Here is a 16,642-nt window from a genome sequence, read left to right on the forward strand (position 1 = left end):
TCAGAGGATAACCTTCCATCAACACAGACCTTGCTTGCGAAGGCAACAAATAACCATCTTGTTAGATGAAGACAAGACCAGTATTTGTACCTTCCTTGCTTCTCCCCAGTAATTAAAAAAAGAAAAAAAAACCAAAAAAAACCACCCAAACCTAATTAGAAGTGAATAACAAAAACGTAAAACTAGGGAGGAGGGTCAGTAAACCCAGACACTTTGGTAACATAATTTAAAGGACTTCCTTGCTCTCCATCCTTGAGGGATTTGTAGTAGTTGATTTGCTTAAGCATTTGCTTAATACTTGGTGTCCAAATCACAGGCAAAAATTAAAATGGCCAAATATTGGACTTGTCTTCTTCTACAGAACACACCTATAGTTTTTTTTTAATTTGTTTGGGTTTGTTGTTGTTTTGATTTTTACTTAAAATCATGTGAAAGTGTCATACAGACTTTTCAGCTTGCTTCCCAGAAATATGGCACATTAAGTTGACTAGAAATCATAGTATCTACTTTTTCCCATATGTGATACGTATAACTTTATCCATTCCTAGAAGACTCGGACTGTCATTTTGGCAAGGAGCTACAATGCACCAGTCTGAGCATAAAGGATTTAAGTTATAGATCTTGCAGAATTGGTTAATAACAGAAAAAGTACGGCTATTTTTTTAAAATCTATAATATTTACAGTATTGCACTTTACTGCACTTAATTGCATTTCACTAAAAGTAATGCTGCATCAGTATTATGCCTTAAAACCATATGTCCATCTTTGTTGTATAATTCATTCTTTCTACATCCTGTAAAACAGTGAGATTCTGGTTCAAAGATCTAGGCATTTGGGGGGAAAAAATGAAAAACTGACCTGTTTCTATGGCACAATACGTCTCTTTGAGTTCAGGTACTTCTGGTAAAACAAGTGCATTTCTTATTGTTCCCATCTTTCAAGTTATCACTAACAATTTGTAAATTCTAGTCTCTCTTTTTTTTTCTCCTTTCAAAGGACATAGCCATTTGAGACACACACTTTTTTGTTATTGCTGCTCTTTTTTTTTTTTTTTTCCTTTTTTTTTTAGGAAAGAAAAGAAGGAAAATAAAAACCTGCCTTGCCTCAGATCTGAAATTCCACATTTAAATTCAAACCAGTTCTGCAGCAGCTCCTCAGTGATGGAAGAGATTCATGGCAGTGAAATAATACTGTTGGCAACAAAGAAATGTCATCTTTAATGGAGACCAGCCCCAAGGATTTATTATTTATTATTATTACTATTTGTTTTGTTTAGTTTTGTTCTAATATATTTCTGATCTTCAAAACGTGTTTAGTTTGACACATGCACAAGGTAGCAAAACTGACAGCAGCAGATGACGTTATGCCGGAGCGATCACTTTTGCCAGGGTCAAAAATCCAAAGTGTCCCCAATGTTCACAGATTACCATAATTTAGAGATGGTTTCCTTTTTTTTTTTTTTTTTTTTTTTTTTGTTATTTTTTTTTAACTCTCTTTTCTGTCTCCTCCCACCTACTTTGTCCTCCGAGGAGTCTCTGGCTGGCGGGTGCGCCTTTGCTGCTCGCGTGTGCCGTGTCCGCGGCCCGCGGCGCGTCCCCCCCGCGCCACGCGGCACCTCCGGCCGCCGAGTCCCTGCGGCCGAGCGGGCGAGCACGGCGGCGCTCGCGGGCCTCGGGGAAGGGGAAAGGGACGAAAACAAAACAAAAATATATATATAATAAAACAATAAAAGGAGAGAAGGCGGCGGGGCGGCCGGAGCGCTCGGTGCTCGCCCCGCAGCCAGGGAGGAGGAGGATGGGGAGGAGCGGGGGGGCAGAGCGGCGGTCCGTGCGGGTCACACGCCCGCCCGGCGCGGGCACCCGGGGCGGGCTGTGACGGGGGACTCGGGGCAAGCGTGTCAGAGCCCCAGCGCCTCGGCGTGCTTGCGGGCCTTCAGCCGCAGGTCGGCGATGCTGGAGTTCTTGCTGTTGCTCTTGGCGGCGGCGGCCACCACGGCGGCGGCGGAGGCGGACTCCGCCAGGGAGGCGATGGGCAGCCCGAAGGGCGGCGGCGGGAACATCAGGTAGGGCGCGTGGGCCGCCAGGTGCGGGTGCAGGTGCGGGTGCGCGTGCGCCACGCCCTCCAGCTGCAGCTGCGCCTGGACCTGCGCGGCGGGGCAGAGACACGGCCTCAGCGACACGGCCACAGCGACACGGCCACAGCCCCGCAGCCCCAACCCCGACCCGGCCCGGGGGATGAAGAGACCAACTTGTGAGCGGAGTTCCCCTCCGTAGTCAGGGCGGCAAACCTCCGCTCTTTGCTCAACCGGGGGCACAGAGACACCCTTAACCCTCCTCCTGGAGGCCCAACGCACGGGTGCCAACAAGTGCTAAACAGCTATTTTTTTTCTTTCTTTTTTTTTTTTTTTTTTTTTTTTTTTTTTTTTTTTTTTTTTTTTTTTTTTTTTTTTTTTTTTTTTTTTTTTTTTTTTTTGGCGGGGAGGGGGGGATGTTTATTTATACCTTGCTAAAAAACTCTTTGGCCATGGGTCCTTTTATACCAGGCTAGTGTTTGCTTTGGAGCTTTCTAGACCTATACAAACACATTGGGTTGACTGAGAGATTTCAGCTTCGGGTAGGTTCGGGCAGGAGAGGGGGAGAGTTTATTTATGTATTTAATTATTTTGGTCCAAATATGTCTTTTAAAAATCAATACAATTAATCTGTCAGCTCCACGTGTCTCCGAGACGGAGAAGGTGGTAGAGGGTCCCTTTGGGCTGGAAAAAAAATCAATTCCCCGATTAATTGACAAAAAAAAAAAAAAAAAAAAAAAAAAAAAAAAAAAAAAAAAAAAAAAAAGCACCACGAGGGAGGGAGAGTTACAACCAGCTAGAAGCAGGAACAGAATTTCATCACCCTCGTCCCGGTTTTCCCCAGCGGCCTTCCTTGGGTGGCTGCGCCTCTCTGGGACATGGGCCCGGGCCCCGCAGTGGCGTCGATGCCTGCGCTCCACCACTGTCCCTGTCCTGGCTGACCGTCAGGGTGGCAGAGCACTCGGGAGCAGGCTCCCCACCTCCAGGGTGGCCGCATCCATTGGAAAAGGACACGTCCCAATTGCTCGCCAGGGAATGAGGAGGGGAACTACAGCGCAAGGGTCCGCATAGTTTTTCCCCCTGAAGGTTTCGCCCATCGGGTGGAAAAGCCTCTTCCCTCAGCGCTCTCCGGCGCCAGGAGGAGACCAAAGCCCCCTGGGCTGCTCGGGACCGGTCCGTCCCCGCAGAGGGCGGGCAGCCTTGTCCCGGACCCGTCCGGCCCGGGGAAGGCGATGCAGCCCCGGGAAGCCAGTGCGGTGTGCGGGCGGCCCCGGGGCCGTGTGCCAGCCCATGGCACGGCGGCCGAGGGGCCCTGAGTCCCGCCGGCGCCTCCCGGGGCCGCGGGACCCCCCGCCCCGTCCCGAGGAGCGCTGAGCTCCCGAAATCCGGGCGGGGGCTCCTTCACCAAGTTTTACAGCCTGTTTTTAATACGTGCCAACTTCTATATAAATGGCACTTGTAAACGTGTCCGGCTTCCTCTAGTGCAAACGAATGGGGGTCGGAGCTTACTGAGGGAAAGTAAAATAAAACCGGAGCTAACTACCTGTTGGAAAGGCATCCTCAGGGCTCCCATATTCACATAGGGGGCTACTCTGCAGGCGTCTAGATGGCTGGCGGTTCCCAGGATCACACCTGCGGAGACAGACAGGGCCGGGTGAGTGGCGAAGGCGCCCCAGGGCTCCCAGGCCGCCACCCCCTGGCCGGTCCGCATCCCTAACCCACCTTTGTGCATCTGGTTTTCCTGCTTTCGGCACTTTGCTCTCCTGTTCTGGAACCAGACCTGTGAAAAGAAGAAGCGAACAACAACAAAAATGGAGGTGGCCTAGGCAGCTGCTAAAGCAACATTATCTCAGGATCTAGGGATGGAGAGGTGAGGTGAGTGACTGCACAGCTTTGCTGAGGTCTCCCCTCGGGAGCAGCCAAGGGAACGAGCTAGACCCCAGGCGGAGTGAGCCCCTCTCTGTGCTGCTGTGGGGCTGTTCGTGGGGGAGGTCCTGCTCCTTGCTTTGGTCCCTCAGCTGAACCTAGGAGATGGGAAGCGCCCTCGCAGCCGGAGACAGCGGGAGCCTGCCGCTTAGCACCGGGTCTCGGAGGGCCCCGAGTCCCCTGGGCAGGCAGTGGCGGTCGTTCTGCCAGCCGTCTGGAGCGACGCTTACAATAAGACCACCCGCAGGACGGGTGGGACCCTCGTACCCTTCCTAGTCATCCTAAGCAGCCCGGAAGGAGCCAGCGTGAGCCAGGTCAGACTCCGCGGTCTGGTCCCCAAGAGACTGGACCTCCTGCCCTCTCCCGAGCTGGGCTTGAAATCGATGGTCTCAGACAAGATGCGAGACACTGAACTTTTGCCAAAGGGTCTAAATCATTCCCCCCTTCCCTAAATGTTAAAGAAAACAAAATCCGCTTCTGCAGACCTCTGGCCAGAAAAGAGCAGCATCTTTTGCAGGCTGGGATGTAAAGAAGTGCTTATGCCCGTACCCGAGGAACGCTTGTAATTCGATAATGCTTCCCCAGTTCCAGCCGTTCTCACTCAAACAGTCGCAGAACTTTGCAGTTGCCACTGCGCTTCCCGTGCCTCTTTTCCAGGGGCATTTCAGACCTTCACTACTTTTCCCCTTCCGCCGTGCTCGATTAACAGCTCTCCCCAAAACCTCATCAGAAACCGGACCAAAACATTTTAGGGATCCTTATCTTTACACCAAAACCTACCGAATATGGACAAACATTGACTTTCACCGCTGATAAAATCTTGTGGCTAAGTAAACACCTACAACCTTTGATGTTCTTGCACTTGCCAAGAGATCATACGGTTAATTAATACTAACTGCACTTCCTACATCAAATTTTCCCTTCCAGCTTTCTTCAATTGCCTTAATGATGGTCATTTACAACGGAGTAATTAGTGCAAAGAAAGGCTTCCGAAGGCATTAATTACCTCGGGTACCTCAGTGATTTTCTTAAGTAGGAATTGGCCTTCTCTGATTTAGCGCACCATTTTTACCGCCTAGGGTGTCTGTGGGGGCAGCGCGCAGCGGGCGACTGCAGAGCGCCGCGGGTGCGGACAGATCAACCGACGGACGGACGGACGGACGGACGGACGGACGGACAGACAGAACCACCCACCAGCCCTGGTTCTTGTCCCTGGCAGCTGCCGCCAGCGCAGCTCTCCCCGTGCTAAGCGGGCATCGCTGCTACCCCGCTGCCCTGCACAGCGCAGCGCCGCACAAGCCTACTTCTCCCTACCAGAATACGCAAATATTAACAACATGCATGCCTTCTCCTTCTAACTGGTTAGGGATTTTTATATCCATGCACATATGTATTTAGATATGAGCAGGCAAAATATTATCGAACTGTAGCGACAATAATACGTTTCTTTTTACTGTGGTAAATCCTTGCAGGAAATCTCCTTGTGTGTGTTCCCCACGACACCACCCCCCGACCCCCCCGGCCTCGCCAAAGCAGTGTAAATTGTCAGAAGAAATTTAAGCAGCGTTTAAACAACTTCTCTTGCAAATCAGAACATCTTTCAAGCCGAAATTATATTTAAATCTGGAAAACGAAGTGCCCTTTCCCTTTAGCTACTAAAAAATAAGGTTATGAGGAATAAAAGTGATGAATTAGCCACTGCGTTAAGCGATAATAAATCAGGCTTGGTGTGATTCGCGATCAATTCCAATTAGTCATGAATATGCTAAGTAAAGCACAGTACACTGTTTTAGACAGTTATTTCTTCATTAAGGATCACTCAGTGATTTCTTTCACAAATGCTCTAATCTGATTTCCTTTTGATTTCCATTAGAGACAGTGAATAATGACATTTAATTTAGCCCTGCACCATAAACCCAAAGATATTTGTTGTAATTGAATTACTGCCTGCTCCTCACTATGGTCTCATAACTTTCAATTATAACCCTGACAGCTGGGTGATATGAGTTTCCAGTACAACACTAAAAATAAAAGGTTAATAAGGACTAGCTACCATAGGAACTTCAATTTATTTACAGCAAATTTCCACGCTAAATTGAAACTATATCCTTTAACAACAAGAGACAAGAGGTTCAGATAAGAATTAGAAAACAATTCCGAAAGTATTAGGAAAAAAAAAAGGGGGGTGGGAGGGAACAACAAACCTTTCCCTTATCCATATTTTTCTTTTTTATTTCTGCTTCCACTTCTTGATGGATATTAACTCTCTGCTTATTTCCTAATTAATTATCCATTTTCCTCTTTTTCCTCTTTATACTTATTTTATGTATAGGGGTTTTTTTAATCCCCATAAACCTCTTTTATAAAATGATTAATGCATTTTTTTAATATCCTGTATATCTTTTGTTTTGGGGAGGTTTGTTTGGTTGGTTGGTTTTGTTTTGTTTTTCTTTTTTTTTTTTTTTTTTCTTTTTAGTTTCTGTGTGAGTGCTGTTTTAAGATCTGTAAGCACTTGAAGCACCAATTTTCCTGTAACTATGAACATCCTGTTAAGGTGCTCCTCAGTAATAAAGTACTTGAAAGAAAGAGTGCAGAATTCAATTACAAGTAATTTATTTTTATAGAAACAGTACATCAAGGCCTGGAAAGATATTACAGAGCCCAAGTAAGAAGATCTGGGAAGATGACATAAGAGTTGATGTCCCCTTCAGCAAAAGTTTAATCTTTTCATTAATTTATATGGTGTGGTTAGATCAATCTTCCAGCAGAAAGTAGGCCAGCAGCACTCTGAACCCCTGCAATATTCCCTGCAAGCTGCCATTCCTAAGGCATATGCCCAGCACGATCCCTTGCCCTGCTCGATTTGTACTGAGAGTCACAGGAGCTGAGAATAAACCCTTGAAAGAGGGGAAGAAAAAAAAGAAAAAAAAAAAAGAAGAAAAAAGAAAAAAGAAAGAATGAAAGCAACTTAGGTACTCCACTTATTTCAGGATTTGTCTTCAAGAGACAGTTGTTTAAAGCGAGGTAGTGGCTTGCTGAGGCAAACTCTGGCTGAGCCGTGTGCTGTCTGCTTGCTCTCCAGGGTTAAGGAGGGCCTCAAACAGACCCTTCTCCTCACCCCACCTCTGGGCCTTATTTCTCCACTTCCCACTGTGCCCCGGGAGTGAAGTCAAGGCATGAAGCCTCCATCTATGTCTACAGAGCCATACCCATGCCTGTGTGTAGCCACCCACACACTCCTATGGGCAGAAATAGATATACATGGGCATCTCTTATCCCCAGGGTGTCAAGGTGTTTTGTTCAGTGGAGGGGTTGCCTTGGTGACTTTTTCTTCCTAAGTTTTGGGTTGGTTTGTGTCACTTAGGCCAAGTATAGAATTTTAATCCAAGAAGAGATTTCCTTCAGGTTTCTCCTGCTCTGGGCCTGCTCAGAGAGCCACAGGTTGATCTTATTTTTTCTAGGTAGATTTTTCTTAATTATTTCTGTGTTGGGTTTTGTTGGGTTTTTTTTGGTTTTTTGGATTTTTTAGGGTTTTTTTGTTTTGTTTGTTTGGTTTTGGTTTGGTTTTTGTTGTTGTTGTTGTTTTTGTTTTGTTTTGATTGGTTGGTTGGTTGGTTGACGGGGTTTGGTGGGGTTTAGTTTTGTTTTAACATAACGTCTGTTTTGTGGAAGCATGCCCTAGTTGGCTTGGGGGAAGAGGGAGTATTTTTCCTTTGCATAACACTGAAAATCGAATTTTAAAATAATCGATGTGGAGCCACCCAAACAGACAGCTCTGGTGGCCCCGGGACTACAGCAACCCGGATCTATTTTCAAGATTTCGAAGCCTAATTGGCATTTAGATGTCTCAGAAGCGGGATGGGAGGGACGGGGGGAACCTCCACCAGATGGGGTGGCATGCATTCATACGCTTGCTGTGCGAATCAGAGCCGGCACCTTTCCCCCGGCTCTGACTAATCCCGTCCCTGAGCACCCAAACTGTCTAGCCTTATTCAGGCGATTGTTTTCTGGCCTTTTTTTTTTTTTTTTTTTTCTTCCCATAATGGCCCCATAATAGAAAAAGGGAGAAGAAAGTAAGGATTAAGAGAGAGTAAATGGCACGTTTGCAGGGGGAAAAGGAAATAAATTTTAAAAAATTAAAAAGCAGTCGTTTAGTTACTACAGTGCCATCCAACCACCCTACCCCACATAGATACTAAAAAATATTAAACCCCCTTCCTAGGAAACGCTAGACACGGGCAGATATTCCCAGTGCAGAATAACTGTTTGGCAGGACAGGTACAGCAGACTTGCAAACAGCTTTCCCATCACACGTGCCACCTCTGCCTTCACCTCCCCGTCCTGCATGAAACGGGGCACTGTGCTAGGATCCGCTGGCAGTTAGCAAGTGAGGTGAGCATGTTTCCAGGAACAGAGCCTTTCTCTTACCTGAACCCTAGCTTCAGATAATCCCAGCCTCTGGCTTAGTTCCTCCCTCATGAAGGCATCTGGATAGTGAGTCTCATCAAAAAGTCTTTCCAGCTCGTTCAGCTGCTCTAGTGTGAAATTGGTTCTGCTTCTCCTTTGTTTAAGCTTGGTCTGTCCGTCCTCATCTTCTGACTTCACATCTTCCCTCTTCTCTTTGCATTCGTATATCCCTGCCAGGAGGGGGAAGAAGAAAACGATGCTGAGCCTCCCCTCGCACCTCTTGGAAGTTCTCTCACACAGGGGTCTCCCTCCTCCCCTCTTCGTCCCCAAACTCAGCACAACCTGCGGGTGCAGCTGGCGGGGGGCAGGAGGTCCCCGGGCAGGCCTCGGAGGGGCGAGGGGGGCTGAGCTCCCCGCCGGGCAGGGGCGGCTCGCCCGAGGGCCGGAGGGAGAGAGGGGAGGGAGCCGCGCTGCCTTGCCTGTCTGATGTCCTATCAGAAAAACTATACAGATAAACACCATTTTATTTTCTTTCCAGGGCTAGGAGGAAACCGTGTAGCCAGTTGGTACAGGCAGTTTAGGGAAGGGGTTGGTAGGGAAACCGCAGCCCCCCCGATACCTCCAGGCAGTGGGAAGAGGTGGGGGAAGGGGGTTTCTTCGGCGACGTTTTCTCCCAAAGAAGGTTATGCAAGAAGCTCCCTACCGCTGTCATGGTGCAGCCACGATGCTAGTATTTGTCTCGTAAATGAAACTTTCCCTGAGCATGAGACAGAAATGTCTCCTCCTCCGCCCGTCTCTCTCCTCCTTATCAACCCTCCTTCCCCCAAAATGCCTGCCAGCGGGTCGAAACCCCGGGAGCGGTTGTCCCGTGCGGGACACGGGCTCCAGGGCCATGGGTCACTCCCAGCCCCTCCGAAACAGCAGGAACCCTCCCGACCTTCAGGGACTCCAACAGGGCTCGTGGAGAGCTTGCGACCAGAGGCAGCCGCTGAGCATGCTTGTCCCGGGCAGAGGGAGGCTGTGGGGCAGCGGGTAGAACAGTTCCCCTTTTCTGTCTTGGGTAGGAAGATTTCTTTTGCTTTGGCCTATTCTTTCCTACGTTTTTATTATTATAATTTCCCCCCCCCTTTTTCCTATTGCCAGGAGGCCTAAGGCACTGTTCTTGTTTCAAATCCGGGGAACGAAAAGAGGCAGAGATGCTGGAGCGAGGGACAGCACTTTAGGCTGGACCGGTTCCCCGGGATCCCCTGGCTGCCTGGGGCGCCCCGCCGGGTGCGCACCCAGCGCGGGCACCGGCAGAGTCCCGGGACCAGCCTGCTCTCACTGCCTCCTTTGTGGTGCCTCACCTTCTGAGAGTGTGGATCTGGGGGGAGTCGAATCTGTGGATGATCCCGAATACCTTCCCTTTTCCCTCACCAAGTACATAAGTATTATACTTATATACATATGTATATACACACAGAGAAATGTGTCCATGGACATATATTAACCTATATACTTTGGGGCATCCCAAAATGCACATTATAAACTGCAAATCATTAGTTACTTAAATGTAATAAAAAGTCTGGGCTTCAACGTAATAAACGGCATCTGGGCTTAAGTGAGGCCGGACTCAAGCCGAAGCATTCGTTTTCACTTCCAAAATGAAAAGTGTCCCTGGCAGTGATCGTTCCCCCGGGCTCCGGGGTGATACTGGCTGTATGAAACTTTGGGAAGGATCTGGACTCCGGATGGGGATATTCGCTGGTTGGTTTTAATGGCATTTTGTTCTCATTTCTCCTGTAAAGGGAATCCCTATGAAAAGAAGAGGGTGCTAACCCAGCAAATGCCTAGGGAAAATCAGGCGCGTTCAAAAGCTGTCTCTTTTCCAAGGCTACAGTATGTCCGTGATAGGTATAAAATATTAACTAGCACATCGGTGGGACTGAAATCACACGCCGGAATCAGTTGAAATTAGACTGAAACCTGGCATGAATTTAAACTGTCACAAGCATCTCAGCTCTTTCCAACTCCTCCCTTCCATCCCCACCCCCAGCCCCTCTCCGTAGATTAGATTAGCTAAACATACAAGCCTGAATTTCGATTAACGGGGAAAAGGGAGAGTAGTAGAGGCTTTCTTTTCGTTTCTTCTCATTATATTTTTCATTCCTGAAGCATGCCCTGCTTTCATTTTTTAAAATCATCTCCTAGACGAATGATTCCCTTAAATTGAACTTTCTTGTTTTTCGGTCTCTCGACCAGATGAGGAAAATAAGCAGAGCTGAGTGGTACTGACTTGTGCAGAAATTTGGGTACCCAAATACGTGATTATACCCCGTCCTTCTGTTTGGGGGGCAGGTAGAGAAGAGGAGGATATTAAATAAAAGTTTGGGCTGTAAATTAAATCTCCCAGTGTTATATTAAACAAGATCAAACAGTAGGAAACAGCTGAAAGGCTGCTTGTTTTTCCCCAACCTATTAACCGGTTTTTATTACCCCAAGCTAGCCAGTAGCTCCCCAGGCAGGTCCACCTGTCTAACTTGCCTGGAGACACTTTCTCAACTTTCTAATCCCACCGTCCTTTTAATTCTCCCCTTCCCCTGTGAGCCTGTGAGGGATTTTTAGTTGTCTTGCTTTAAAATATATTTTTTTCAAACTGTTGTTGTTGTTGCTTAGAGAAGGGACGGCGTTTTGCCCCTCGGTCGGCGGGGTGCCGTGCTGCCCTGGCCCAGGTGACAAGACTGGCAGGGGACTGAGGGAGCAGTCGGCCGGGCCGGCCGCTGCCTCTCGCCGCAGCGGCGTTCTGTCTCACCGGGCAGGGGCAGCTGCCCCCCGGCCGGGCTCCTCTCCTGCTCCTCGTCCCCTCCGGTCGGAGCCTCTGAGTAGGACAGGCTGACCGACCCAAGAGAAAATGTCCGGAGAGAGCCCTCTCCACACGCCGCTTTGTCCCAGAACAAGCAGCAGCATCCTGACGGCCCGGAAGCAGGAAGAACAGGTCTCCTAAGGCATTAAAACTCCCCGGACAAGGTTTCTTCGTACAAAAATACACAAATAGACAAAAACGTCTGACGTGCTGCGCTGCCCCCTTCCCCCAGGCGAGAGAACGCCTAACGCACCGGATCGATTTCGGATATGAACGGGGGCTGGCGGGGGGGCAGGACCGAAGTTGTGACTTATTTTTCACGGCTACGCTCACGTTCTGCATGCAGGAGTACGCGTTCCTAAGCCTGTGTCCCCGCCGCCGCGGGAGGGAGGTGACCGCAGCAGGGAAGCAGGATGCGGGAGGTGATCCCGCTCTCCCCCCGGGCCGGAACCGCGGCCGCGGTGACCAAATCGGCCCCGCTGCGGAGAGCCAGGGGCGGCCGGGGAGGGGACCGGGGCGGCCGGCGAGAAGCGCGGAGCGGAGGGCTCGCAGCCCTGCTCTTACCTTCCGCTGTCCTGCCCGTGTTGAACTCCTTCAGTTTGTCCTTGTCGCTCTCTACGTGGTCCTTGAAAAGATGCACCGGGCAATGGTTGCTGCTCTCGGTCATGTCCTGCAGGTTAGAATCAGAGTTTCCAAGCTCCCTAGAGCGAGCCAACCCACTCTCCAAAACTTCCCTGTACGTGATCGTCTCCTTCTTGTTGCCGCTGCCACTGCCGCTGCTGCTCTCTTTGCTTTTCTGGTCAAAAGATTTGGATACAAAAGCCGTAAGTTCTTCCATGGCTGCCCGGTGATCTTATCCACAGAGATCCACTTGTTTTCAATAGGAGATGTGGCCGTCCTCCACACGCTGTTTTTGCACGTAGAAGATGGGCTGTATAGGGTTAGATCACTCCTGCTGTTATTTATGCCTTTCAATTTGAGATCACACTATTTATACATGGCTACCTCAGCCCAACCCCCAGCTCTCCCTGTCTCCAGCAATTACTGACTGCTCCATAGTCGCAGGCGGACTCCGAGCAGCTATCTCCCCCACCTCAGTCCAGCAATTGGCTTTCTTTTCATTTCATCACTCTTTGGCATCTTTGCACCTTGATTTAGGGAGGCAAAGAAGCAACAGCGAAAAAGAGGGGGGGAGAGGAAGAGAGAGAGAAGAGAGAGGGAGAGAGAGAGGAATAAAAGGGAGGGAGGGAGAAAGAGGAAAACATGAAAATAGGTGCCTACATTCTGTAAATGGGTTGCAGAAATGAGAGTGGAGGAAGACTTAATTGATTTTAAGGACATCCTGTGCGTGGCAACACTGAGTAAAAACGGACCCACAGCTAACCAAATAACTGAGCTCCTGCAATTAAATGTATCGCTGTCAAGAGGAAAGGAAAATGAGTGTTCAATAAAAAAGGTAATGAATAAAAAGCCGGAGATGTGCATTTGTTGTAATCATTGGAAATTCTACCTGATTTGCTCTATAGCTAACTTCACTTAATTAAACGGTCAAAATAATCGGCGAAACAAAAATGCTCTTTTAAAAGTGTTGCCTGTTCTGGCTGGCGGTGGGTGGGTGGGTGCACGAAGGGGGACGTGTGCTGCAGCTAAACAAGTTGCGAGGTGCCTCGGAGATCCGTGTCGGTGTGTTCGGATGATTTGGAGTGCGTTGTTTGGCTGTGGGGTATCCATAGATAGTGAGTCTCTCCAGATGCCTGTGAACATGGAAGGATCCGTCTCCTTATTTATTGTTATTATGTTGTCTGAAGGTACTGAAGGGGGGAATTAAAATCTAAAATGTTTCTCTGGATATCGAGCTATCCTGCTGCATGCAGCAGAGCGGTAATTTGTTATCACGGGAATGTGTACACGACAAATAGAGCATTAAACCTTTTTTTTTTTTTTTCTTCCCCCCCGCCCCCGACCGAAACATATCCTGCCGGATTTAACATAGAACTGGCAATATTTTCCCCACTTTGTTCTTGGTAGGCTGGAGTTATTTTTGTTGTACTTCTGGAATAATTATTATTCTGTGTGCTTGAATAGCTGCCTGAAATTCGTCTCCAGATAACAGCGCCGGCATTTCCAGCGCCCCTCCGCACCGTTTGATCCCCATGCGGAGTCGACTTCCCAGCTATTTATTTCTGTCTCTTCTCGGGCTTTAACGCGAACGGTTATTCGGTATTTGGAGGAATTTTGTCTTCTGGTCGTTTGGCTTTTTACGTCCTTCTCATTCCCTCGCCTCGAGTTTGAGATAATCAGAGCCCATCATCACGCCACCCTCTGCTCTGAATCACAACCAAAGCAGGCTCCTTGTTGGAGCAAGGGGCCATTGTTTCTTTTCCGGGGGAGTGTGGGACTGTTCTGAAAATTAGCAGAACATTAAAACACCAAAAATACGTTTAATTAATCCAAAGGTGCCCCAAGCACCAGAATTAACACTTCCACAGGAGGAGAGGAAAAAATAATAATCGAGGAAGCAATTAATAAAGGGCTTTAAAAAATCAATCTCCCCCTGTGCGAATTTAAAATTATTATCTAGGGGACAAGGATTGATCATTTGATCTCGGCACTGCGGATATCCCTGACATTTATTATATTGTCGTGTCTCGGTGGCATCCTTCCTCCAGAGTTCGTTTAACAAGTGAGGGAGCGGAGGAAGCCTTACAACTTAACAAACAGGTCTTGTCATCGCAAACGCCAATCAAATCCGAGGCTCTAATGTATATCACACGGCACCACATAAATAATAAAGGCAAACGATAGACGGGGAAGTAACGTATGGCTGAGGAAAGACCCCGGCACGACGCGCTTCTTGTGCCTCTCTCATGCAGTCTGCGCGCGTAAGGGCTCGGAGGGAATGATTGTGCAGGCTGGTGCGTGGTGCGAGGGTGTCACGGACACGCGGGGACACCGGCGCTCACTCCCCCGTGGTACGGGCTGCGTACCGGGGCTGGGCCCCCGCCGCGGAGACTCTCCCCGTCCCTCGGCTCGAACGGCACCGATCCCCGCCGTGCCCAGTCTCCCTCTGCCTCCCTCGCGGCAAGCGGCAACCAAGGATAAATATTTACTGACTCCGCATCCCCAGCGCCGGAGAGGCGCGGTGCGCGTCGGCTTCCCCGAGCTGCCGGAGTTTGCACCAAGTCCGCCGGATCCCCTCTCTCCCCGCTCCTCCCCGCAGCTCCCCCCTGCGCCCAGCCCCACGCCTGCAGCCCCCGCCGGCGCGGGGCCGCGCTCCTCCCGGAGCCCCCGGGCGCCTCCTGTCACTGCCGGCGCTCCTGCCCCCGAGGACAGGGGCAAATGCAAGCCTCTCCAGACGGAGGGGGAAAAGCTCTCTTGCCTGTTCCACATCCCGCCCTCCCTGCTCCCCAGCAGGGCCCGGTGGGAAGGTTGGCTGTCCCCCGCTTCCCGCAGTGCGCGGGGCGCAGTTGGGCTCGGGGCAGGCACGGGGCGCGCAAGTGGCGCGGTTCGGCCCGCGGGCCACCCTACCGGACACCCTCGACGGCAGCGGAGAGGCCGCGGGGAGGAACCGAGCAGCCGGGGGGACCTGCCCCAGACTCGCTCCGGCAGAGAAAAGCGAAACAAAGCACCGGAAAGGGAAAGCGAGAAAACCGGGGAAATAACAAAAACAAACAAATAGAAAAGGACCGGTGCAAAGCTCAACCCTCCCGGGGATCCGGCCTCCACCCCGCGCCGCCGAGCCCTGCGGGAGCAGGCTGCGGAGGGCGCAGAGGCGCGGGCAGCCCCGCGGGCGCGCACGGCCCCGCTGCGCAGCGCGGATCCCTGCGAGGGCCGCCGGCCCGGCCCGTCCTGTCCCAGCGGCGCGGCAGGGAGCGGCGGGAGGCGGGGAGCGCTCCGGGCACCCCCTTTTTGCGCAGCCCGAGGCTTTGCGGGGACCTAGGGCAAGGTGGTGCCGGTGGGAACAAAATTGGGGGGCAATTATGACCCCACTGCAAATTTTGACGAGGGTTAAGAGAGGAATTACCTTTATTGCTGTTCCTGGTAATGGGCTGGGGAGGAGGGATACAGGGAGGGATAAAGGGAAGTAGAGAGAGAGAGAGAGAGAAGGAGCTGGCGCCCAAAGAGCGTTCCATTGCAGGAACGGAACTCCTGGGACCTTGTCGCAAGCCTAAAAAGTCACTAGCGCTCCTCTGAACTTCCCTCTGCCGCCGGCTCACCACGGCACCCTGGGTACCTCTTGGCAGTGCCACAAGCCACCCCTCTCTCCCGGATCCCCCCTTGCAGGACCGGCCATCAGCGGCACCTTGAGGGCTATCCCGACTGCCCAGCCTGCCGGCTCACCCGAGGGCACCGTGCCCCCAAATCCTCCTCTTCTTCCTCCCTACTGCCCTGGGGCAGCGGACAGGAGCCCTCTGCCCGTCTGGGGGCCCTAACCGGACAAAAGGGCTGGCCCGTTTGTTCGGCCCCTCTTGCTCTCCCCACCGCCTCCCCACGGAGCCCAGCCCGCCCCCGGCTGCCCCCTCCCCAGAGCGAGAGGGGCACTGCGAGCAGGGCAGCCCGGCAGCGGATAGCCCGCGCCTCGGACTGCAGAGGAGCGCTTATTCAGCGTGGTATCAACCCGTGTGTTATTTTTTGATTCCCCTTTCAAAGGAATTTCAAAGGCAGCTCTTGACCATTGTGGTTTTTCTCCGGGTTAAACGAGAGGAATAATCATGAATGAGTTTAAATGTTGCATTAGCTTTAAGCATATCCGAGGCAAAGTATTGAATTTCATATTTATAGGAGGAATTTACATGTGTACATTTACTCATGCTATGACGTAGAGCGAAACTGATTTCCTCCCACCCTCCCCCCCTTCAGCTTATTTTGGTCGAAATGGGGCAAATAAGCAAAGAGAAAAATCATCGGTTTAATCCACGTTTTAATAAGCGCTGATTTTGTTGAGTAGATAACTGAGTCCCCTCTCTCTCCATCTCCCTCCCTCCTTCCCTCTCTCTCTCTCGTGATTAATTCAGGGACTGTAATCATGGACATTGTACATCAAACCTTTCTGCTCACGCTACAGACTCCTGCAGATCTTTATTGGTTTACATGAAAGCGAGTAAACATATTTCAGAGGATGCCCTTTCAATCTGGCTCCATTTCCACAGCACATAATTCCAAGGACAATTTGTTTTAATAATAAGAATGGATGCAGTGTTAATGGTTTTCAATTTGTGTTAAAAAAAATTAAATATTTATAAGTATCGATCGAGGGTTTCAGGATTTTACAGACGTCTTAACACATTTCATAGATGGGATTTTTTTTTAATTTAGAAACCTGCGTCGTATTCTCTTTTATGCTGTTTATTGATTTAAGCAGCATCCGTGTCTCAAGCGAGAGACTAATAGATTT

General features: G+C 50.1%; 1 protein-coding gene across 2 annotated transcripts; it reads right to left on the reverse strand.

Annotated features, from left to right (window-relative positions):
• Positions 1-583: 583 nt before the first annotated feature.
• On the reverse strand, positions 584-12,167 carry SHOX (SHOX homeobox). Of its 2 annotated transcripts, none has more exons than XM_063392458.1 (5): positions 11,812-12,167; positions 8,427-8,635; positions 3,795-3,852; positions 3,562-3,704; positions 584-2,144 (listed from the first exon to the last, which is right to left on the reverse strand). In XM_063392458.1, exons 1-5 carry the CDS (start codon positions 12,083-12,085, stop codon positions 1,899-1,901), a joined length of 930 nt encoding a protein of 309 aa, XP_063248528.1. In that variant the 5' UTR covers positions 12,086-12,167; the 3' UTR covers positions 584-1,898. The 2 variants fall into 2 exon arrangements, with proteins under 2 accessions (XP_063248528.1, XP_063248529.1); XM_063392459.1 differs by having other exon boundaries at positions 1,998-2,756; positions 3,616-3,704.
• Between the last annotated feature and the right edge of the window lie 4,475 nt (positions 12,168-16,642).

The sequence above is a fragment of the Prinia subflava genome, chromosome 3, assembly GCF_021018805.1.
Source record: "Prinia subflava isolate CZ2003 ecotype Zambia chromosome 3, Cam_Psub_1.2, whole genome shotgun sequence".
In the NCBI taxonomy this organism is placed as follows: domain Eukaryota; kingdom Metazoa; phylum Chordata; class Aves; order Passeriformes; family Cisticolidae; genus Prinia; species Prinia subflava.